The following is a 25,639-nucleotide window of genomic DNA, read 5'->3' as shown; positions in this document are numbered from 1 at the left end:
ATATCGTAACTTGTCCGACTGTTTCACTATGAAGATTCTGGAAGTAGAAGTTTTTTTTCGATAACATTCTCATATTATATATCACAGTTTAACTATTTCTTTACCTTAAAACCATCATCGCATAAAAAAGGAGTATTTGAACTCTATGAACAAGTAACAGGTGATTTCTTTATTCAGGGTCATGTCGGGGTCGCCAGAATTTGAGTGATAGCGAGGAACAATCTCTAATCAAAGGTTGACTCCGGTTGGAGACTGACCTGAAATTCATTTTGTGATGGAACGTTCTCCGTCGCTGTCTTCAGATGTGCTCTGAACTACAGCGGTAATCTCAGAAGTGTTCACTTCCAAAATGTTTGATGTCGTGCGGTGGCGTCATTTGGTGAACTCATCGCAAAACTGCTACCATTCCTCGGTACCGTTAGCGAGTTGTTCGTTGGTCAGTGATGCAAGAAGTATGGCGCTGGTTGGAACACTACTGGAAGGAGAAAAAATCGCTCCGTCACTGTCAGCTCTTCTCAAGGTATCTCGCCGAAATAAAACACTGAGCGTCGGGTCGGACATCACATGCCGATCGCTATTCTTAGAAGGTGGCGACGACCACCCGCCGATTTGGAATGAAGTTCGCCGCATGTGACGACAAGAAGAATGTGACTGCTGAATGTGGGGTGGTCGTGGGAACTTCGAGCTTTTCAGTCAGGGTGTTAGGATCAATTTCAATTTCAAGGGAAATCAAGAGAACAATGATCGCTTTACTGTCTTTCCTCACATTTCTGGTAACTTATTTTAATAATCGGAAGTGCTCAACTGAGCAAGACTCTCAGCTGAAGCACATCCACTCGAAATATAACTGAAAGGATTTGATGTTCTTTGCCCCCAAATTATATGCACCACTGAAGAACGTGCACGTACTTTTCTTTCTAACATATCTTTTACTTCTGGATGCAAAATTTAGTATTAATCGACATGTGTCAAGAGAATGTGTAGGAGAATTTCGACAGCCTAACAGTCCTAGAAGAACAAGAGATAGCAAAGCAAAGCAAAAAGTTGCGGAAAAAAGAGACTGGAATAGAATGCAAAAAAAAATTGCTCAGCAAGAAAAAAATTTAAAGCCGGAACTTTTCACACCACAGTAGAGCAGAGCGTTGAAGATCTTTGCTCGCGTAAGCGCGACGCGTCCGCCGCAGCGCACGCAGTTTCGCTGCTTAGCATACACGTACACATGCACGTATACATACACATATAGTTGGATAGAAACGACGTGAAGCACGAGTGTAGTTACACTGTCGAGCGGGAGCAGCGCGGTTTTTAACCGCTCGCAGAGTGCTGCGAGCGATTTGCTCGGCAATTTGCTAAGGTGAACGTGAAGTGACGTCATCCGGAGCGGTAATTTTTTGTTTGTTTTCATTTTTCTGCTTTTCTCTGCTATTTTTTTCGTTTTTTACTTTTTTTTCGTATTTTTATTATGTTCGCTGTATTTGCTTTTGTTACTATATCTATACTATATCTGTACTGCTCTTAAGTAATTGTTTTGTTTTTGTTCATGTTTTGCTTTTAAAACTTAAGTTAAAAGTTTTATTTAGTTTCATGTTCATATTCTTTTTTATTCGTAAAGGAGGGAGCGTAGGGGAAGAAACAAAAGAAAAAAAGAACATTAACGTAGAAATAAATACAATTTTGAACAAGATTTCAAAAGCAAAGCATTAACAAAAAGAATACAATAAAATAAGGACAATACAGATACAGTATAGATCAACGTAACAAAAGCAAATACAGCGAACATAATAAAAATACGAAAAGAGTAAAAAACGAAAAAAAAAACAGCAGAGAAAAGCAAAAAATGAAAACAAACAAAAAATTACGGCGAATATCGATCCAATATCGAGGTCACTTCACGTCACTTTGGCGAACTGCCAAACAGATCGCTCGCAGGACGCCGCGAGCGGTTAAAAACCGCGCTGCTCCCGCTCGACAGTGTAACTACACTCGTGCTTCACGTCGTTTTGATCCGACTATATGTGTATGTATACGTGTATGTGTACATGTATGTTAAGTAGCAGAACTGCGTGCGCTGCGGCGGACGCGTCGCGCCCACGCGGGCAAAGATCTTCGACATCTCGACATGCTCCCGCTTGACCGCTTCTGTAGCTACATTCGTGCTCCACGTCGTTTTGACCCGACTATACACACAATCCTTTGCTCCACTTTGACGCACGATCTGAGCAAAATGATAATTGTTTTTATCGTAAGCGCTCGAATCTCGTTTGAATCATTGAAATTTTGCAGTACTTTGAAATAATGTGCATAGCGACATTTTTTTTGTCATCTTCTTCTTTATATTACACGCTTCATTTCAAATATTGAATAAATTTTTCCATATATCTGTTGCATCGCTATCAAACATGCGCACGCTTACCTTTTTCCATTGCATCCACAACAAAAGGGATTCTGATTGCTCTTTTATTTAAAATGTATGTTTCAATTTTTATAATAACTTCCAAAAACCGTGCAGCATATATGGTGGAATGTTTGCGTCGCGAGAATAGAAGAATCTCATTAATTGTTTCTATCTTCATTCGTATGTGTTCCAAATGCTCAAACCTCCGTTCAGACAAATCCGACAGGAAAAAAGAGGTAATGTGACAGTAATTAGGGCTCGTGGCTAGTTTGCAGCTTTTTTGACTCATCTTCGTTCTACCTCCTTGAGGTTCTCATTTCACTCAAGCTTTGAAGCGCAAATTCTCAAGCATCGTGCGAATTAGCGAAGATATGGTCGGGCAAAAACTATCCGAAGCTCGATGCAGTTGCGTAAGCGGCTGCGCCTGAGGCGGCGCGGAGTAAAATAGCGATTGAGATTGAGGAGGGACCATTACTAGCATCACTCATCTGCGTGAAGCTCCATGGTCCCACCTCGATCACAACCGAAAGCAACACCGCACCGCTTCGAGCAAAGCCGCTTGCGCAACGCCACCGAGCTTCAAAACGTTGTGACTCGACTATAAACGGATGAATTGATGCCATATATATTTAAAGTAATATACTTCACGCTCCTCCTTCCAGAATATTTTTAAATTGAAGCAATTCTAATTTGTTACTGCACAGTTAGAACTGCGCTTCTAGATTTACCAAATGGGCTCATTTTGTTCCGATATTTATTCACTCCACCTCAGGCTGTTGGTTCGACACTGCTACCTCTTTATGAGTTCATCTGCTTTATTTTTTCACTTGTTTATGGAATCATGTAACTTTCTCTTCACTGCTGAAGACCACACAGTTACTACTGCGAACGTCAGTTGTCATACTGTGGATTTTTTATTGCGGGCAGGAAATAGAAAAATTTCTTCCCTCGCAAGTTATATTCAATTTGCCAGAATTTCAACAGAATTCATCAATTCTCGTGGATCAGTAATCATTTTCCGTTATTTTCAAAATTTGAAGAAAACCAAAAGGATCTTCTCATTAACTCGTTGACGACAGCGCACCTCAATGGTGAACTGCACACTTTTCAACAGTTATTCCTCAATTTTCGCAAATTTCTTAATAGTTTTTTGTACCTAATGGATTTATTCTCTTTGAATAATATTATATTGAACGACGGGTGTACTCCAATCGGATAGAGGTACGCTGTCGCCACATTGTCGATGGAAACCGTGCGCATGTTCGAAACCGTCAAAGTTGCCAACCAAGCCTTTCATCCATCCTGGGTCGATAAATTGGTACCCGACTTGTCTGAGAGGATAAAAACACTGACTTGACACATTGTCTAGCCCCCGCAAGTTGTTGTATAGGTCAACACTCGTTCGAAAAACCTCAACCATTACGAATTGCAGTAAAAGGCGTTGGCGCATCCCAAGTGGATTGACGCACAAGAGACTTTATCCTTTTTAATATTATATTACACAAAATATGGACAGGAAGAAATGTTTTTATTTAATGAAAGTCAACAAATCTGAACATTACATTGCAAAGCATAGTTTTTGTATATTTCTTGGAAATATTCATTGTAAAAGTGGTCTTACATTTCTCGCACCTTGTAATAAAGGCATCACCCCACGAATCTGAGGTGGTGCAGATTTCAGGTGGAGTATTCGTACACGGGATGGGAGACTACGGAGAGGTGGGTGATTCCGTCCATTCCTTCCTAATTGCCGTAGAAAACGGCCCGGAAGGTGCAGCTTCAGGCGTTTTGGCGCATTTTTTTGCACAGGGAGTTCGACTGGAGCGCGCCAGCCCTGTGCGGCGTCGCATCTTCCGGGCCGTTTTTTACGGCAATTAGGAAGAAATGGACGGAATCACCCCCCTCTCCGTAGTCTTCCATCCCGTATACGAATACTCCACCTGAAATCTGCACCACCTCAGATTCGTGGGGTGATGCCTTTAACGCACCTTGTGTCGCTGGAAACATAAACACGTCCGTGGTCTCGAGATTTTCACATACAACAGCCAATACATCTTTTTTGAACTACTGCTTTCCGCCCGGATAGTTCCTTCAAACAATGGTTCAATGGTTGATATGTTTGTGGACTCGATCAGGACCCGTTCGTCTTCCAGAAACAATTCGATAACCCTCATTTTGAAGGTATTTCATCGTATTTTCTCTAGCACTTCATTTTAGAACTTCTAGGCCCTGTTTCCTTGAAGCTGTCTCGAAACGCGCTTCTCCCATGAGCGAGAACAAGCAAAAAGAGACGTGCAGTCGTCAACGGGTTGATTAATTTCCATGGAATTTCATCATAGTAGTATTTTTGATTATTATAAACATAAAGAGGATTTGTCCACGTGAAAACGAATCCTTCTCAAAATACCACTGAATTTCTGAATCATTGATACTAGTGAAAGTATAAAAAGGATGTTACTGAAAAGTTTGATTTATGATATCCTTCTACATACCTTCCAGAATCACAGCAGACACTGTGAATTTACCATTTCAAATTTAATACGCGTTCTATACGTGCTCTCAAAGTACCTAGGTCCTAAAAAAAACGTCAGAATAGAATACAGATGAAGGGTTTTTACTTTTTCTTAATTCCATGTAATTAATCGTTCCATGTAGCAAGAGCATACAATTGAGAGATTTCTTCTCATGACTATTTCCTGGGAATAGTAATCTGCTCAAAACAACACGAATGACGTCTCTTAGCTTAATCCACAGTTTTTTTCATGTCTCGTGCCGAGCAACGACGCAGAATGAAACACATTCTGCTACTTTGAATTTTCATCTTTGAGAAACTGCGGACCTGTACGATATATCCTGGTGTACTCTGGTTAGGTCAGCTCTATACTCTATACTGATATATCCTGGAATACTCTGGATAGGTCAGCTCTAGTCTATGACTCTAGAATCAAATAGCTCTCTGAACAATTTTGTAGAATTCGAATTATTCGAAATATCACTATTAATGGAAAAATTTAGCGGTCGGTTCTATTAAACGATAGAAGGCTAGTCATTTACAAGTGACACTGTAAAAAAAATCGAATAGGAATATTTCGTTTGACTGGGAAAAATAAAATAGTTATTATTTGTTACTATTTAATATCAAATTATAATAAGTTGATAATTTTTGTTGGCGATACTTTTTGAAGTTTTAACTTAAGTGTTACTGCCTTAAACTCGTTTTAATGCAAAACAAACATTGCGAAAACTTTGAGGAAAATTTCAAAATCTCGACAATCATCTGACAACTAAGGACAATTAAGGACAACGTTTCAATTGGAAAAAAAAATACTGCGTCATCTTTGTAAAAAATCCACAACAATCATGGATTTTAAAATTACTGATGATAACAAGAACAAGCTCACCTCTGTGGAGCTCAATGTTGTGTGATTTCGGCGAAGTACATGCCGATCATTAATTCATGTGAATGGCTTTAGCGCTCGTTAAATATCCTCAGAGAAAATCCAGAAATCTTTGCACAACTGCACTTGAAGTGTTAGATCTTATTTTAATTAAATGTTATCCACTTCGATTAGTATCCAGAGCGATGCTTTATTTTTGTAAAGGTGAACGAGCTAACTTCTACTAATTGCACAAGTATGGATTTTAAACTCCTCTCCATAATTCTTTTTTAAACGTCACCTATCCGTGAATTACGGTAGTTCACGTAAAAGTTCACGTTCACGTATTGCGCTTTCACTTATGTTTGAAAGAATAATCTCCGCCCACTTAGCGTTTCAAATTCCTCACCGAAAATGAGGTTGCCACTTTCTTTGTTACATTTTATTTCGTCTATTTTACATTTCATTTAATTCCCTCTTATATTAGCGCAACCACCACTTTATCGTGTTTTTTTTTGTGAATTTCTTCTGGTAATTTCATACTGAACATTTCTTCTGTACTCAAAAATTTCAACCTCATATTAACTCGAGGAAATATTGGAGAAAGGAAACCTAAGATTACCTAAACAAATGTTTATCGAATAAGAATGGCATCACATGCTGGATGGGACCAAATCCCTGATCCATCACAACTTGGTAAAGTAGAATAAAAGTAGAATAAGGCAGACGAACCGAAATAATTCCATTTGCCAAAGTTTGTTGATTGATTGCAAAGCTCATTTACTTTGGGAAACGACTAGGAGTAAAAAAATGTATTCTCTGGGTGGAAAGTGCAACAACTTCATTAAAAAAAAATCCTACGAAGTTCTCTTAATCGCTTAGTTTCCTTTAATTTCGCTAACCTTTTAAGAATAGTTTCCACAGGAAATTGGATTTGCTCCAAGGTGATTCGCAACTCTATGCAACAATCCATTGCGTCACATTTTGAATGTTAACGACGTCTTTAAACTGCGCTCGAGTGGATCCTGGCAGATCCGCGATGACGCATCTTTTCTCCAGAAAAACCTATTTTCTTCCTCAGTTATCTCCTTTAAGTGCACGTGAATATTGATTCATGAGTGGTCATAATGAATTGAACGTTCTCTTCGCGTATCTACACCTTTTATTTAATTTACTACACCTCTAACGTCAATAAACTATAATTTTATACTAAGATTAGCAATCGTTGATTTTCGTGTAGAACTATTCTTAATCGATTTATATTGTTTTACGCGCAGAAATGTAGCATAATCTTTAAATTTGATGACGAACAGCATTTCTCAAAGGGATACTACAATGCAGTGTTGTGTAGGACTTATTCGTCCAAAATTAAGCAGAAATTCGGCTGGTTTGATCATTTCCCCTTCATTCCCTGATTCCGTTTTTTATAATCATATTCACTGAGAGGAAATTTGTTTAGGACAACAACGGCGTCGAGTCTTTTCACGTACTTAATTGCTCCTATATGTTCGTATCTATTCCAGTAAAATTTCAAAAATTTTCTAAAATATATTAGAAAGATGTATACGAGTATTTTCATGTTCCTTTTTGAAAGACCAGAACAGTATTATAAATTATTTTTGATTGATGTTATACTCTCTAAGGAATTCATTCCGAATTCATTTTTTGATCTTTATTGAATTGTCTCAAATACTTCCTGATTTTAATGGAGATTTTCTATTTTGATTTTAAGGGAAACAATCACAAGATTGAACGAGGTTCCTATTTCATAATTTTTAATGCTATTCATGTGATCTAACTCTTATTGTTTAAGGAAGTATTAGATATGCTTTTCTTTCTTTTTTCTTGCACTTTTTGAATGTTATTACGGTACACGTGACACCTAAGAAGGAAGGCGCTAAACAATAACAATAACAAACAACAATATTGCTTTTTACTTACTTTTAAGCACGAATGTACGACCAATCATATGAATATACCTCTAGAAAACTCGCTTTAAATTAAACGATATTGTCCTTTAGTTGCTTTATTTCTTGTTGTTATTATATTTTCGTTCAAAAATATGAAACTTGACGTACAATATATAATCTTTATGTAACAAAAATATATCTGATGGAATTTCAACTCAATAAAGAAACACAAGTGTGGTTGGATAAATTGTTCTAACCGTTTTTAAGTTGGCTTAAGAGAATTTCTGATGCAAGCTTTTTTTTTTGACAATAATTCACAACATTTTGTCAAGTACAAGCTCAAATGTTTTGTGTTAACGAATATATTTCCTCTTCCATGATGTTCTCCTCCTAGCCTTCTTCACTTTGTTTTTATAATTCTTTCAAACAATAAAGTTAGCATTTTTAATTTTTAAAGTATGTCTTACTTCTTTTCAGCAAACTACATATTTATTCTTCTAAAAGTTTCTACTTTCTTTTTTTAGCAGTTTTTCGAGTTTATAGGTGCGCTTTTAGTCTTTTCTTATGTTTAATCTCTCTGGTGTTAGTTATCCTGGGCGAAATGAAGGTCGGTAAACGCCTTTTTTGAGATCCAACCTTCTCCTCGCAATCCTCCCATCTCAAGTCCCAAATGAATTCGTTAATATTGGGTTATGTAGGATTACTGAACTCTGGCGACTGGTATCCTACTTTCTTTCTTCATATAATGAAAAAAATAATAAGGATTTTATACCCTCTTCCGCAGAAGAATAGCTTTTTCAATCGACATGAGTTCATAGAGGTTAGACGTGTTCACTTGATTAAACACAGTGTTTCTCCTTCTTAGTACTAGCTATTATTCTACGGTGCATTATGTAAATGCGTCAAACAAAAAATGAAAGCTATGTGAGAGTATTAGAGGAAATAACTCCGAGACATGATAATTGGATCGCTTTTTGAAGTTTTCGCTACATTTGTTACGTCAGCAACAAATGAAAAAAGTCGTAAAGAATGCAATAGTGCAATTAATCAAGTGCTTATAGGCATTGCTTCTAAGACATTTTATTTTTCATCACGTTCATTGTCTCCATGCATTAACGAAGTTTGTACATTCTGCAGGATTTAGCTGTGCTAGAGTAATACATACATTTATGTACGTTAAGCTTCGTAGTGCATCTATCATATCCTCCAATCTACCAGATACAAATATTTCTCTATTCATTATTGTTGGGAAAACTGAATGTTGCCTAATAATTTTTCGGGAAAAGAATTTCCTGAGAATGACATGTTCGTTAAAATTCCAAACTCCTCCGTTCTTCTAAATGCATATCATATACCAAATATTAATTGCACTTAATCATTCTACTATTTCTTCTTAATTATTCTTGTTTTTTTTTTCTTCATTAAATATGTCTGCTTGTTGCAGTTTTCTACGCTGCGGTGGCTGTCGAATGCTGAACGGAGTGTTATTTATTGCAATAGCATTGTTACACGACGTTATTTGTTATCAAGGTTTGTAAAGACAAAAACTTCCACTAATCCGGAAATGTATTCAGTATGGAAAGGACGAAAATCTATTTTTAATAGGACTTCCATTAGAGTTATTTATTCCCGTGTTATTAAAAGCACGGATAAATTGTCACAAGTCATTGGATTGTGCTGCTAATTTTAACATGGGAGAATACGTTACTTTAATTTTCTAAGAAACGTTAAAGAATGATCCTCCTACAATATTTACGGAGCAAACAGTTTAAGCAGAATTTTCGTGAAAGAAAATGAACAAAATTATGACCGCAAGAGTCACAAAATAAACCGAAAGTGTTGGAAGACCTCCTTGATTTGCTTAGGTGCGTTCCGGTCAAAACATCCTTGTTAATGGTGCAATATGGCGTAAATACTTCCATTTTAAAGGCAACGTATCACGATTTTGATATGGTGTGGAACCCACAGCGAAAACATAAGTTTGGATAGCAGATTGCGAAACCCATCGCGGTTCCGCTCATCTGTCTTTTGTCGTCGCAAGAAAACGGAGTGGGTACGGTATTAATTCCTATGAGGTACGTTAAAACGCGCTTCTATGTACACGTTCCGTTCCGCTCAGCAGCTTATTCATTGGTTTCACTTGAATACGCTGGTAAAGAGGCATCATTCACCTTCGACTGTTCACACTTGGATGCGGCACGTGCGCAATCGTGAAGTACGCCTATATCCGGGTACTCTGCTTTTAGGTGACGCGTCAAGTGAGCGTCGCTCCAGCGCGGGTTCAGCGAGGGTCCCGGTGCTTGCATCGATTGTAAGTCTGCGAGCAGTACGATGGGACCCAGCACGAGGACCACGGATATTTGATTGGACTGTGCTCGTCGCACACTCGTCACGATTATGTTTTTACCTCTGTGCGAGCTTGAGGTGAGGCGTGATTGTTCATGGTGTGGATGTTTCTCCATGATTGCCGACTTGACTTACTTCTTTATTGGGACTGACACTGCATGATGGATACAAAGGTAGTTGGGGGTGAGGGTGGGGAGGACAGGAGGGAGGACGTCTCTATGCTGCTGCAGTCGAACTGTGCATTTTAGCGCGAAACGCCCATAGAGCGCAAAAACCGTTCCCAAGTGATAAATGTCTTTCCCGTTTGAGAACGTGATAGGTCATCAATAATCTGTTCTTCACTGGAGGGGAATAACTAGGTGAGTTGGAGCCCTGGAACTTTAGGATGACTCTCAGAGAATCCACAACATGCACGTGAAGCTGCTAAGCGAAAAAAAAACGGGGATGGAGCTGGAATTACTACTGCTTTAACTTTACTAAACTCTTCAAACAGAGTTACTAAAAGTGAGTAGCTACGTCACATCATGTAGTACTACCTACTGAAAGAAAAACAACCGACAAATCGTTCCGTTGAATCATATTCTACTTTTCATTTAGGACCTTCGAACAGATTAACGCGCCATCTGCTGAAGCAACACGAGCGGTTAGTTGTTCTTACTTATACTTTCATTTGTTTTAAGTACTTCGAGCCAACTATTTTTTTGCCGCGTGGTTATTAGGATAATTAACTAGTGTATCTAAATAACATCCGCCCTGGTATATGGTACTTATTGTTACCGTGCACAATGGATTATACAAACAAGGGATTTTTAAAGGTTCTGCGCTGGCAGAACCTTTAGACAGAAGTTTAGTGTTAGGCACGAAAGGATAAAGTTTTCTGGCGCTAATCAATCCGCTTGGGATGCGCCACCACGTTTACTTCAATTCAGAATCATTTGAGGTTTGCCGTCTGGCCTATACAATGACTTAAAGGCATCACCCCACGAATCTGAGGTGGTGCAGATTTCAGGTGGAGTATTCGTATACAGGATGGGAGACTACGGAGAGGGGGGTGATTCCGTCCATTTCTTCCTAATTGCCGTAAAAAACGGCCCGGAAAATACGGCTTCATTCGTTTTGGCGCACCATTTCGTACAAGAGGTTCGATTGGAGCGCGCCAGTCTTGTGCGGCGCCGCATCTTCCGGGCCGTTTTTTACGGCAATTAGGAAGAAATGGACGGAATCACCCTCCTCTCCGTAGTCTCCTATCCCGTATACGAATACTCCACCTGAAATCTGCACCACCTCAGATTCGTGTTGTGATGCCTTTAAGTGGGCTAGCGAATGTGTCAAGTCAGTGTTTTTATCCTCCCAGACAAGTCTGGTACCAATTTATCGACACAGGAGGGATGAGATGCTTGGTTAGCATTAAGTCGGATTCGAACCTCCGATCGATCATGTAGACCTTTTACCGACTGCGCCACACCCGCACTGTAGTTATTATAGTTATAGTTTATAGTTATTTATAACACAGACTTATGCAATATCCTATCGAATCTCCAGATACAACTGTTCCACTTAAGATACAACAAAAGCCTTCTTTCATTAGGGATCCAGCATTGTTCTTTCTCCTTTCTGAGATGATTGTTGGTAACAAACAATTTATTTCTTGGATTGGCTCAAGAAAGTTCACCGCATAGTATCCTACTTCCTTTCCAGCAATGACGTGTAGTGTTTGTTTAGTAGGATAGAAGTACTTGTCTTCAACAAATTTTTTTCGTTATAAAAATCTTTGTAGAGAGTGGAGAGGGCAGTCACTTTTCATCTAAACTTTCGTTATTTCATATCTGCTCCGCCGGATGGATTAGTGAACATAACCTATGCGATGGAGCTCGTCCACATCATCAACGTTGACGAGGTTCGACATATTATGAAGGTTTTAGTTTATATTGTCGAGGTAGGTTCGTAGTGGCTTCAATCCACCACACAAAGCGTTTTACTCCATACTTCAGGAATGGGATGATCTAACGCTTAGCTGGGATCCGACCAATTTCTCTGGACTTCGTTTTACATGGTTGCCAGAAGAATCGATATGGGTTCCTGACGTTATCGTATTTAATATGTTCGTTGCCGTTTCGAAGAAAGCACTTTATTTGAAGATTTTGCAAGAGTCAAGTTTCTAATGAAGATTAAATCAGTTAATTCTAATAAAGGTTAAACCATCAAGAATTACTGCACGTAGTTCGTTCTCCTATACGAATCCAGTACACCGGTCGGGTTACGTTCTCATATCCAGCTATCTACTCAGTTATGTGCCGGATAGGTTAGTTTTCTACTGTTTGAACCAGACTTTCTCTTACTAATGATCATCTTGACTATACGAAAAACTATAGGATAGTATTGAGTTCACAGTTGCCCTATTTTGCTTAGCGAGTTCCATTTTTATTGATTGTTGCAGTTTACTGTTGACGATATTTCTTAGCTCTCTCTCTCTCTCTCTCTCTTTTCTCTCTCTCTCTATTCTTCGAAGGTATTGAACAATAACTTCTCTAACGAAATACTACATTTAATTTCAGACGTTGGGAAATTCCCCTTCGACTCACAAAATTGCGACCTCCGAGTGAGTTTTCTGAATTTTGTATTCATTACTGGTTGTAGAGAATTTTTGGGATGAGGAACAAGTTGTGAGCATTTTTTCAGTAGAACCTAAAGGAGCATATACGGATATAAACCATCTGTAAGATGTCAAACGTCGTTCAATAGAGGATTTTTCGCTCGACTAGATTCCTTTATTCAGACTTCGAAAAGTTACAGTATTTTTGTTTTTTTAGATCATTAAAATGGAGTGTTAAGAGCACAATTGGGCATTTTTTGCCCCAACTTTCTTCTACATTCAATCAAGATGATAAGCCCATTAAAGCCGAGTTGCTTTGTATGAAGAAAGAAGAATGCTTGAAAATACCCTTGCCGTCATTAAAAATGAGAATTTTGACTTCGAATGAAGATGGTTCACATAGGGGTCAATTGTGGCAGGTTGAGCGAAAATTCATTTCGTCCAATTTTTTCCGAACAAATAACTGCTGCAAACAGATCAGCACTATACACTTTGTTTTTGCTCCCACTATCGTTTCCAAAATATTACAACCATTATTCACTAGATTTTTACGTTCCTTTTATTGTTTTATAAGGGAAAACGTAGTTAGAGGCAAGCACTCAGTTCCGGAGGACTTCTGGAGGCTCTACCTTCATTTTTCTCTTCATCATTTTAGCTTACATGTAATAGATCCTCTAAGACTAATCCTTGAGTTTTGGGTCCTCGCACGAATTTGTCATTAACTTCCAGAAATAAAAGTGCAGTCGAGTTACCCCCAACTGCACTTTACTCGTTTTATATCGTGTTTTCTTTTTTGGTTTTTTCTTTCCAATTTCTCTCGGTCCTTTCGGCGTAATCCATACACAGCACAAATCTAACAAGCTGCTTCGACGACTTTAATCACTTAATCAAATGCAAAAAATAGAGAGTGCCGAAAATCGTCCCCTTTTTGTCCATTTGAAAGCCCATTTTAATTACTAAAAAACAAAAGTTAGTACAAGAGTTTAAAAAGTCTAGGTACAGCTTTCATGTAGTGCGAGAAATTCTCTCAGAAAGACACTTGTTTGACTTAAATGGCGAGCTGATATTATGGTCATTCGTCGCTATTCCAAATCCCACAACGCCTCACGTTTAACTGCCTTTCCACACAGAGCATCCTCACGTCCTCTTTCACCACCTCAGTACAAAACTTCCAGTACCATCAAGGATGCTTCTTCCAACTTGGATCCGGGAGAATCCTGAGATGGTATCGTAAGCCCAGTAATAAAAACATCTTGGTTCATTTTCTTTCTGCTCATCCATTTCATATGAAGAAAGCTGTGCTTAACAACATGTCCCGCACGGCAAGAACTGTTTGTAGTGGACCTGAGGAGAGAAAGGAATCGTTAACTCTGGCTCACGAAATCCCTGTTTCGAATGGTTACGAAATCCGAACATTTGAAAGACGATACCGAAGTGAACGAGCACGGCAATTGGAAAACCTCACTACAGATAAGATATCCGTCTGCTTTCCTTACATCTCCGATGAAATGAGCGCTGCCATTAGGCGGTGTCTGAGGAGAGCAGACTTGGATAGCTCCGTTTCGGTCGTTGAAATACCACCGAACAATTTGAAACATCAGTTAGTTCTGAATCGTTTGTACGATACCATCTGTACAACACCAAACTGTATTATTTGTCAAACAGATAGACCAGGAGACTGCTTGAGATCCGGGATAGTCTACCTGATTTCTTGCACGAACTGTGGAGACGAGTATGTCGGTGAAACGGCACGACCGCTGTATGTTCGCATCAAAGACCACGTGAGCGGCAAGAATAGGTTACGAGAATGAACACCTTTAGGTGCCCATAGAACACAAAAACACGGCGGAGCCGATTTTGAAATTAGGGTCCAAATCTTAGCGCACGGATCTAAAACGTTGGCTCGAAAATCGCTGGAAGCATTTTGTATCCAAGCCAAAAACCCTACAATGAACCGCAAGGGTGAATGTCTGTCGATAACGCGGGAACTCGCGCCATATCTCGAATGGTTCTTCCGATCCGAATGTGACATTCGAACCATTTGCCCTCGTGATCGACCAGTCAGCGGTTCATGCTAAGCATCTCCGATCTAAGGTGAGCATTCAGTGTAGTCGCTAAATTTGTGATTGAAAGTAGGCGTGGAGTTTATCAGTTTAGTTGTGGAGAGGTTGGTCGTTTGAATTGTAGATTGAACATCGCCCTTTTCAGGCTCTGAAGAAGGCGATGTAGCCGAAACGTTAGCCAATAAATTTATTTAACAACCTCGTGTACAACTTATCAAACTCGATAATATAAATTTAATGTGTGTCCACTTCCTCTTCGGCGCTCTGGGTGCACTTTCTGGCAGAATCCGGATCGCGGTGTCCAGAATCGAATGTGGCGCCCTACACAACTCTAGATTTTCGAATGTCTGAGAAAGGGATATTCTTTGTCAGAACACAATCGAGTTGAAGTTTGAGAATTATCACCTTCTCTTTGCGCTGCTTCTCTGGCGTCAAAAAGATTTACCCCTGCCACGTCAGCTGATGGTGTCGATGATTCCTCTCAAACGTGGGAGCGATGATGACGCCCGTCTGTTCACACAGGTGGACCAGACGGTCATCGTTATCCGACGTGCGCTCTATTGGATAATGCCATTTTCGTAGCACATCGGATTGTTAATCAAGACCCATGTTCGCATTTGTGTCGATTCCGGCAATGACCACTTGCTGACTGGGTATTTCAGTCATCACCTCACTGAGATCATCATTGAAGGTGTCCTTATTATTTTCCACAGCGGCTTTTGTAAGTGGATGGGCAGTTACTATCCAGAATTTACCTCTTCTGCGACCCCGCTGTTGTACAAAGACGCATCTAGACGACGTTGAGCCAGAATTCTCCCCCAGTTTTTAGATCTTCCTCACGTCAGCGCAGCTACCTAACTCCTTTTCGTCATCATCGCTGCAGTAAATAGTGTAGTCTTCGATACTGATGGCGGGCCGATCTCTGGTGCGCAGAGAGTAGCGCAGCAGACGCTATAGGAAATCGCAGAAGCCTAGACAGGGCGGTTTGTTGGAGTTCACTCGAGAGTTTTCAGTTCACCGTGCCTAAACGAACGTTTGTTGCCAAACCCTTCAGGCAGTTGGCCTTTCAGGTCACGGGGTTTGGCCATGCGCTGGACGACAGCACCTTTTCTCGATATACGGGAATCTTGCGCCGTATAGCAGTGCAGGATATATAGCTCATACGTTCCCAATGCGCACATGTCTGAGTCCATGGAGTGGATCCCTCCAGAGCCTTATGCGCCGCAGTGGTAGGTTCACGTGCCAAAATCTTGATCTTAACTTCAGTATCTCCTCCGTTTTGACGCCACACCCTATGATCGGATTGATCAGATATGTCACTTTCGTTTTCACCCTTTGAAGCTCTGAAGAAGGTGATATTGCCAAACCGTTAGTCACGAATAAAGGATAGTAACAACCTCGTGTCCGCTCAATTAAAGAAACCAATTATTGAAGCATCAACACGCCAAGGTTTATCGAAAATCGTTCATGGACATTTTATAGATAGCTTCATGGGGTTACGGAGAGGAAAAAGTGCTCTTGAACGCTACCAGCAACCTGTTTCTTCGACATTATGCAACAAATGAGGAATGGGCGCTACAGGTGATCGTTAATCTACAGTGTACTATATAACTCCGAGAAAAAAAAAGAAACTACTTTCACACTATCGTATCATTTTCATCCGTGCCAAAATTGTGCAGTAATCATAATTTTTAATTAAAACTACCAATTTCTCATTTTTAGTATTATTTCAAGTGTAATTTAGACTTCATTAGAAAGAAAACAACAGAAGCTCTTAGTCTCTACATCCAATTTTCAACTGTTTTTCTATCAAGTACTATTACAATTTTACTTATTTTCGTTTCAGGAGGTCCGAATTGACCAGGACCACTACGATCATGAAGGTTTCGTTGTTAGCGAGGCAAAATACATCGTGTCCATTTCAAGGAAACCGTTCTACTACCTGATTAGTCTTGTAGCTCCGACTTATATCATTTGTATGCTTTCTGTAGCTGGTCTATTCGCAAGATTTTCGACGAAACACGAACGACAGGTACTTCGTTCCAGGAACCGAAGCATATTTTATAAATCGATTATTTTAGGAAAGATTCACTCTTGGTGTCACAGCAATACTCAGTATGGCTGTTCTCTCACTGGTAGTCACCGAGAAAGTACCACATAGCTCTGAGGGAGTTCCACTATTAAGTGAGTCTTATTATACCATGGCAAAGTAAGATTGTTGCGCAGAACCAAGGGATTTCTGCTCTCATTTTTTATTGTTAATCTTACTGACAAACATTTCGCAGTTGTCTACTTCCACTTCAACATTATTATGGTCACACTGGCCACTATTCTCACCTCAACGGTGATGAGGGTTCACTCTAAGGTAAGCACATACCCTTTTTAGATCTGAATCCTCTTTAACAACTAGTACGTAGAATTTTCATTAAGGCATTTTCACATCGCATATCACCACCTCCATCGTGGTTGCTACGATACCTATTCATTCATGGAACGGATTTCACATCTATTCCTAACGGGGTGATTTATCTGAGCACGACATTAAAGGCATCACCCCACGAACCTGAGGTGGTGCAGATTTCAGGTGGAGTATTCGTATACGGGATGGGAGACTATGGAGATGGTGGTGATTCCATCCATTTCTTCCTAATTGCCGTAAAAAAACTGGCGCGCTCTAGTCGAACTCCTTGTAGAAAATAGTGCGCCAGAACGCCTGAAGCCGTATCTTCCGGGCCTTTTTTTCCGGCAAGTAGGAAGAAATGGACTGAATCACCCCCCTCTCCATAGTCTCCCATCCCGTATACGAATACTCCACCTGAAATCCGTACCACCTCAGATTCGTGGAGTGATGCCTTTAAAGGCAAAGTATCACGAAAATGACGACATAAGGAACCCCTTCACGAATAAAATACCTGTAGGGGCGTAGTTCACGAATGTGAGCGTAAGCGCGATCAATTCCCTTGTAATCCAGAGAAGAAGGCTGGTTAAACAGCTATATGTGATCCTGTCTCCATAACGATGCAGCTTATTACGCAACAAAACGCGGGCGCCTCCGTCGTTGTCCGACGTCCATAACACAACAATTAACACAACACAAATAGGAAAATCTGCTTGGTCCGCATGAACTATGTAAAGCAGATCACCGTTATTCTAATACCTGTACCTCCTCGCGGAGGGGATCATGATATCGTCAGTTTCGTTGTACGCTGCTTTTGAGCTGAACACAGAGAATACTACTATTGTTTCCTTGTTTCAGGCGTCCATCAGCGTCGAAAGACAAGTCACAGCGGAGAAATGGGGGGCGGTATGTGGATTTAACTATCGGGAACACTTTTAGTTATTGAAGAAATAATTGTATAGTCGTGGTGGAAATGACTCGAAGCTCCGTGCAGTTGCGTAAGCGGCTGTTCTCGAAGCGGCGCGGTAGTGTTAGAAGTTGGGATCGAGGTGGGACCATAACGAGCTGCAGCGATGAATGGTGCTGGCAAGGGTCCCCTCTCAACTACAAACCACAATTATCTACAGCCCCGCTTCGAGCGCAGCCTCTTGCCAGCCGCCTGCGCAACTGCACCGAGTTCGGGTGGTTTTGACACGACTGTAAGAGAGGTGCTAAAGTGCTTATGAGCCTAGAAAACGAAAGCGGCAGTGCCTAAACAGTCAAGTCATCATACAGTCTTCATGCGAGGAATAAAGTTCTTTACATATTACATCATATTACATAAGACACTAAAAAAGATTCGTAGAACAGAGTTCTAGTTATAAAACAAATTTATAAGTGCTGTTGTGTTAGGGTACAGCGCTAAGCGATCCAATAAAAACACGTCTGCCTCTCGTTACTTCTCATTTTGTACTGGACTCTGTTCCCCATGGGTACTCGACTAGCCGTTTTTCTGGAGAAGATCAAGATGAGAATTTCAAAATTTCCTGTTCCATTTTAAATTTCCTTGGTTATAATGACATTCCAGCATCAAGTCATCTTAATAGGTGTTAAATCAGAAATCACTGAGAAAAAAAAACATCGTTTCCTACTCCACTTTTTTCCATTTCAAAACGTTAAAAGTTTTCGCTTCACTTTAATCTTACTGCTGTTTATTCCAAACGATAAAAATATACCTCAATGATTTATTCCAAACGATAAAAAAATTCTTGCATATTACAGGAAACATTGAAAAAATAATGTAAATAGAAGTCCGTAAGAATCAGTTTTTGAAGGTTTCACGAAGGATGGACCACCTCTTGGCGCTGTTCTTCTTCACTACTGTCTCCACACCCACAGTATATCTTTTCATCCTGTGTTCCTCTATGGACAACAACACTCTGGAGCGAGATTTACTACAAAGATATCGAGGGTCAGCGACAAAAGTTTGAGTCCGTCTTCTCCCTCAGCGCTTAATCGAATACCTCTAAATAAGTTAGATTGTTCGTTATGGAAAATTTTGCAAATCTTCATACGTGTTCATGATCTGTTTTTAACTGTTACTTGAAGCAACTGATTTCTTTAAGTTGATATTTATTAATGATAAACGAATGTACTATCAATAAAAAGTCTTTGTAACCTTTTTATTCTGATCTATTATTGCATCTATTATTCCATTATTGGTGGTATTGTAGCTACGCAGTAGTTGTCCTGTACAGAATGATGAAGGATACGAGTTAAAATTCTATAGAGTAATGTGTCTGGAATTAATCAATCCGTTAGAGATGCGCCACCACGTTCACTTCAATTCAGAATCGTTTAGGTTCACAAACGTGTAACTAGCCTGTACCACTTGACTTGCGAGGATAGCCGATGTGTTAAGTCAGTGTTTTTATCCTCCTAGACAAGTGTGCTGAAGATTTACTAGCCAGAGGGATGAAAGTTTTGGTTGGCTCTAGAGCGGTTTCGAACTTTCTATCAATTATGCAGCCGCAGCGGAACCTCTAACTAACTGCGGTACACTCCCTCCCCTCCCCTCCCCCTTTCCTACGAGAACGAGGTAACTGCAAGAAATTATTGAATAATAGAGTATGGAAGTCGTCGTCTAAATCACGTAAAGCAAGTTGCTACATTTCACTCTCAGCATGAGGTCGATTAGGGATAGTTAGGAAGAAGAACATGATTTTCAGTAACTTATGTCACCATACTATAATCACCACAACGACACATGTGCACCCCACCCCCTCCCGCGTACATTGACAGTTACGCGTAAGAAAGGAAAATCAATAAATCGAGGGAATCTCTAGATGTATTGGGATTTCGGTGAGAATCGCAGCCTGTATCAATCGTGCGGTCCAAGAGATTATTCACAAATTCCAAAATTTATAATTTGATCGCTTAGTTGTACACGTAAGAAAATACAAAAGAGAATTTATTCAAAGATAACAATTAGCATAGTATGCGTATTCATATACTGTGGAGTCTCGGATCTGTAAGATAAAATACGAATGATCGGCAGAGGTGATGTACACACTCGACGATTCTGCCAATCGCTCCGTTGCTCAAATAAACGATTAACGCCGCGAAGTCGCCACTCCAAGTATAGACACTACAGCGATCGATTATTCTGACGAATTTGCGGTTCATAGCAAAATCATTAATAATCACCACAACATTGGAAGATTCGATAAACTCGACGATAAGCGGTAAGAGTTTTTAAGGGGAAATTTTCGTTACGTGAAGTCGAATACTTCAAATTTTCAGAGGAACTCAGTAGGAGACGAGATTCAATTCACTTTCACGTCAGGAATTGCATGTTTTCTCCTCGATCGACTTGATCAAATATTTTTCCCCGAACAATTCGCTCCGGATATTCTCTATATATTCATGATTATAACTGCAACACGAACACGAAACGTGAACACCTAATCTACATCTCACGATTTCCCTTGTCTTTGCAATTACAGTTTTAAATTCTAGCTATTCTACTGCGTCTGGAATTCCAATTTAAAAGTTGTTCAGATCCACTATGACAGAAGAAAGTAATAAAAGTGTAATAATCAACAGAATATGAAGGAAATGACAACAAAACATTTCGACCCTGGCAGGACTCGAACCTGCAGTCTTCGGCTCCGGAGACCGACGCCTTATCCATTAGGCCACAGGGCCACACATAAATTTAAAAACTATAGAAGCATATATAGGCACATTTTAAAACCAACCTACAAACAATATTTCTGCTCAGAATCATTTTAGTCTACGAGGTGAAAGTAAGGGTGCTGCCGACCACTGAGCAGACGAATCTGTTTCGCGTGCTCCTACCCACAGCAGCAAAACATCCAACTCTCATTTCAGTTCCAAAGAAATGTGATATCAATGAAGATGCCTCGAAGGGATGAGTTCACACCAACTACAAGAACTACGCGGTGTTCTAAGATGTTGTACGGACCCAACTTTCGCCGGACAAAACATTTCCTACTGTACAAACACCACCAATCGTTTCGTTCACCTGCAGCAAACATAAAAATCACATTATGATGAAGAGAGCTGACTCATCCAAGCAGGTGCATAAAATTCCTTAAATTTAAGAACACTGTAGTCAGGCCACACCGCAGACATTCTACGGCCGTTAGCCGTCTCCGTTCAAGGTCAACAGATTTATGTGAGTTCTTCTTTTCGTTCTTTTCGTATTGTGAACGTAGACTGCTCGTGTCATTGTTTAGAAGATCGCTTCTTCTATTGTTCCAAAAGTTTTTGCTGTTGCAGGATGACGGGTAGAGCGGGGTTTTTGTTCCTTTCTGCGTTGTTTGCGTTATCAATGATAGAAGTATTTGTGAAAGGTTTGTCTTCCTTAAGGTTCTAAAATCAGTTATTCATTCAAAACATGTACTCGTGGTGTACTCTCTCTTTTGCTCGTTTTTCGCCAATCTCTGCGAAGAATCAAGTTCAAGTACTTTTGTAGTGCTTCCATGAATTAGCGAGCAGTCATTTTCACAGGTACAGTTCCAGCCCACTCCGAAGATGATCATGACGCAGAAGAGTTCCGCAAGGAGTTTGGTGACGAGCCTCAACATACTTTCAGGTAGTGTTAGTAATTCATCCTAAATCCTGAGATCTTTCCGCCAGCACAATTCACGTTCTGTTTTCAGTAAGGGCACCGAAGAAGATCATATAGAACTTCGAGAAGGTTCGCAGTTCAATACAATGAAGCCGAAAATACTTAGTGGGAGGAAGTTGCCTACGCTTCGTTTCTTGTACTGGTTAGTAGCAATTAATAAGTAATTTCAACCCACTGTTTATGGTCTTGTCAACCACCTGAAAATCATGACGATCCTTTTTTATATGCAGGCTTTTTTCTACAATCATTCTACGTATCGACAATACTTATTTGTGATTATTCGTGACTTTTTTTCCTTTGCTTTGTTAATTGGATCTAGACAAAAATCACTAGTCGATATAAGTAAAGCTTCTAGGTTGTTGTGTAGACATAGAGGAACTTCATAACAAGATATAATGTTTTCGATCACATTGAGTACTACAATAGGGAAAAAGGCGAATTACAATCAATTAGCTTGTTTATGAACCACGTGTACTCTGTTGACTAAAGACCGAAAAAGTAGTTGCAGTAAGAATATGTACAAAGAACTTATATACCAAGTAAATGTGAATGTGAACGACGTGGTAATTCTAGATTTCTAAGGATCTCCACCATCAGTTGTTCTTAAAGTGCACTACTATCATGAGATCCATCATTTGAATAATATCATGCTCTACCATTTCGAGTTCTAATGTATTTGCAAAGTAATATATTTCTAGCCTTCTGCTTTTATCAGTATTTTCAAACACTTATCTCTTATTTTTGTTTTACATCTAGTTTTTTCTGTGCATTTCGTAGGCAACGAACTTCTCTTGACTATTCTATCTGTTTTTTTTTTCCACACCATCGATTCAAAAGTTTTCTTGGGCCGTATTGCTGTACCAAATGGACTTGTTAAGTTGTATTTCATTAGAACATGAGAATCCAATATTGTTTTCTTAATGCATATCTTAAAAACGGATATAACTCCAATTTTATCCTCACATTCTTCTATTTCAGCATATCATGTGGATACAAGCAAGCTTTTGAGCAGTTCTCAATGGCTGTGCGTGACAAATATCCAGAAATGCCTGTTGAAGGTAGCAATTATCCGCCTGTTAAATGGAAGGAGTATCTCGCCCAAGTGATTCCATTCTTTTATTTATTTTGTAGAGGTTGATCTCAGTGAACCTTTCCACAAAGTTTCAGACCATTAATATCCTAAAAATTGCCGCGATTGCTGTCGTCATAACAGGTAGAAATCCGTTCACTAGCCTTGGAATGGGTGAACCTGCTGTACTTCAGTGGGCACAGTCTAATAAGGTAATTAAATTGTCTTTTTTCCGTTCGTCTAAGCAAAACAGAATAGTAACTTTATTATTTGATTTTCTTTTGAATTGAATTCCCGTTCCGTTGTCCATTGAATACAAACGTTTCTTATTATCTTTTGCTTCATTTTTCTTCCTTCATCCTATTTTTTTCTTGGCGGTTCAACGCAGTCGTTAAAAGGTTTCGGTGCGGCTGCAGCATGATCGATCAGTAGATTCAATTCCGGCTTAGTGCCAACTATGCCTTTCATCCTCGGGGTCGATAAATTGGTACCAAACTTGTCTGGGAGGATAAAAAGACTGGCTTCATCGGAGAGCCCCTGAAAGTCATTGTACAGGCTAGCTATGCATTTCTAAACCTCACAGAATTCTGAATTGAAGTGGACGTGGTGGCGCATCCCAAGCGGATTGATTAACGTCAGAAACTTTATTCTTTTTTTCTGTCCACTTTTTCATTGTACTCAAGCAGTGTTTTTGAATTTTTAATGTGTAAACTCAGATTCAATCAACAGAGTTTATTGTATGACGGAGTTTTACAAACCATTACTTACTAATCAAACGCGACGGATCAATGTTCTCAAATTGATTTTTGGTGTTGTTATCTTTCACGCACCAAAACTGAAATGATAAATCAACATTGCCTTGTTTCGAGAGGCTGGAAAATTCTTGAAAAGTTTCAACTTCAAGTTATCAAAGATCTGTAGCGACAGGTACACTGGTATTCAAATTCCACCTAAGAAAATAGGATGATTCATTTGGTTCGTCGCCTAGGATATTTCTCATCCACTACTCCGTCGACATGGCCTTTGAAAGCAACGAAATCGAATAAAATGTATCTCGCTTGTGTTTTGTAAATGAAGGGATGTTCTTATTAGTCTGAAGACGAACACGTTCCATCGTGAAAAGTCTAGTGTAAATCTAGGAAATTGTCCTCATCATGTGGATTTACCGAATCCTCCATTACATTCCAAATCCCTTCTTTACATCGGTAAACTTTATTATTCACTAAAACCACCGACGAACTGCGTACTATTTGGAATATGTTTGACTTTCTGTGCTCCTGAGAATGTCTCTCACTTGACAGGACCGTAGCTGATATAGTGTATTCGAGTTTGGTGTTTTATGGATATCAAGGCCCAATGTATTCTTATCAGCTTTTAGAAGCGGATCATGGCTGGAAAACAAATGAGTAACAGCGTATACTCTGATCACAGCGTACCCGATTATCTGCTCTGAACATAAACTCAGACACTCCATTCGTCTCTCATACATACAAACTAGTGCTTTCTAGTAAATATTTGCCGTACAGTTCCGTGTCCGCCTTATATCGGTGAACCCTCTCCTCGAACAGAGGGTGGGATAGATTTCTTGGTATTTTTTAAAGGCAGCATTTTTGGGAAATTTTCAATGAGGGGCTTTTAACAAAACTAAATAGGGTTCGGAACTTGAAAGATTCTTGGAATATCACAGTGGATCAGTTCACGCGATGAATCAACTCCTTACATCGGTACGAGTAATGCAATGAAAACATGTGAAGTGAACGTCATCTTTCTTGAGATTAAAATTCATTTTACTGATTCTAGTCTGTAATTTCATAACTAATCCACTTTATCGGCTTTCATTTCATTGCTCTTACGATTGTAAAGAAATGTTCGCTATTTGGGTAAACTGAGGCCTCTGGTGGTCCTGAGCTTTTCGATTTCTTGATTTCTGCGTATCTTTTGCGTTTTGTGACACTTACAAACTACTTTCCGAATTACTGAGGAAAGGGTAACATCGAAAGTTCGCAACACTGACGTCATAACCGATTGATAGTTTAGACTGGTGTATTTAGATTTCTGCTTGCATGATGCTGTTCCTGTTAACCAACATGGTGGAAAGTACACTGCTGTCGACAGGAGCTTTCGAAATTTTCCTTGACAAAGAGCAGATTTGGAGCAAACTTGAAAGTGGTCGCGTCCCATCTCCTCAAGAACTCATCCAGGTGGATGTTTGTTTTTTTTTGCCACTATGTATTATATTTTATCGTAGAAATAAACTAACAATTTTGATTACATTTAGATGATCGACTCACAGCTGGAATTGTCAGGAAAAGGGCCTGGCGGTGGTGCTGCTTTCGGTGATTTTAATCACTAGACATAGAACCTCTTTATCTTGCTCATGTTTCTATTTTGTCATCTTTTGATTTGTTCCTTACTTGCTAATTATTGCTCTTCATAAAGATATTTGTCGTAGAAAACAGAACTCTCTTGTAACTTTTTTTTTCTGTTCCTTATTATCTGTTCATTTTATGGAGAGGAATGTGAAGGCAATATTCAGCAGGTAGACACTGGTAAGCAAATTTGTTAGAAATGCACTACTTCAAAATGCTGCCTAGTGGTGCATTTGTAGTAGTACAACGCAGTTGTGCTCTATCCGCATTGTTATTGATTGTGGATAGGCTTTTTGAACCATTGAGATCAAATAAGATCACAAAGTCATGCTTCTGGAGCAATCCGCTATTTGGTAGAGTTTATCAATAATTGGTTGTGATAGTGTTGTTCACATTTAAATCATAAATATTCATTAAGAACCGTATGGAGCAACACAAAGAAATGTGCTATGAAAATTCGTTGATGCACTTACTAGATATCTA

At 39.5% G+C, this 25,639-nt stretch overlaps 1 protein-coding gene across 6 annotated transcripts; it reads left to right on the top strand.

The window, feature by feature from the left end:
- Window positions 1-349: 349 nt before the first annotated feature.
- On the top strand, window positions 350-25,140 carry RB195_021583 (uncharacterized protein; the record flags this gene model as incomplete). Of its 6 annotated transcripts, none has more annotated exons than XM_064208401.1 (15): window positions 15,998-16,036; window positions 16,167-16,265; window positions 16,531-16,716; window positions 16,766-16,868; window positions 16,970-17,049; window positions 17,115-17,204; window positions 17,941-17,988; window positions 21,249-21,262; window positions 21,367-21,440; window positions 21,610-21,682; window positions 21,750-21,860; window positions 22,697-22,820; window positions 22,886-22,999; window positions 24,839-24,988; window positions 25,066-25,140. In XM_064208401.1, 15 exons carry the CDS (start codon window positions 15,998-16,000, stop codon window positions 25,138-25,140), a joined length of 1,380 nt encoding a protein of 459 aa, XP_064064281.1. The 6 variants fall into 6 exon arrangements, with proteins under 6 accessions (XP_064064284.1, XP_064064285.1, XP_064064281.1 ...); XM_064208402.1 differs by having other exon boundaries at window positions 21,604-21,682; XM_064208403.1 differs by having other exon boundaries at window positions 21,598-21,682.
- Window positions 25,141-25,639: the final 499 nt, after the last annotated feature.

This window comes from Necator americanus, chromosome X (assembly GCF_031761385.1).
Source record: "Necator americanus strain Aroian chromosome X, whole genome shotgun sequence".
NCBI classification, from domain to species: Eukaryota; Metazoa; Nematoda; class Chromadorea; order Rhabditida; family Ancylostomatidae; genus Necator; species Necator americanus.
Note: the sequence above shows the minus strand (reverse complement) of the source record. Positions and strands in the feature narration are given on the sequence as shown.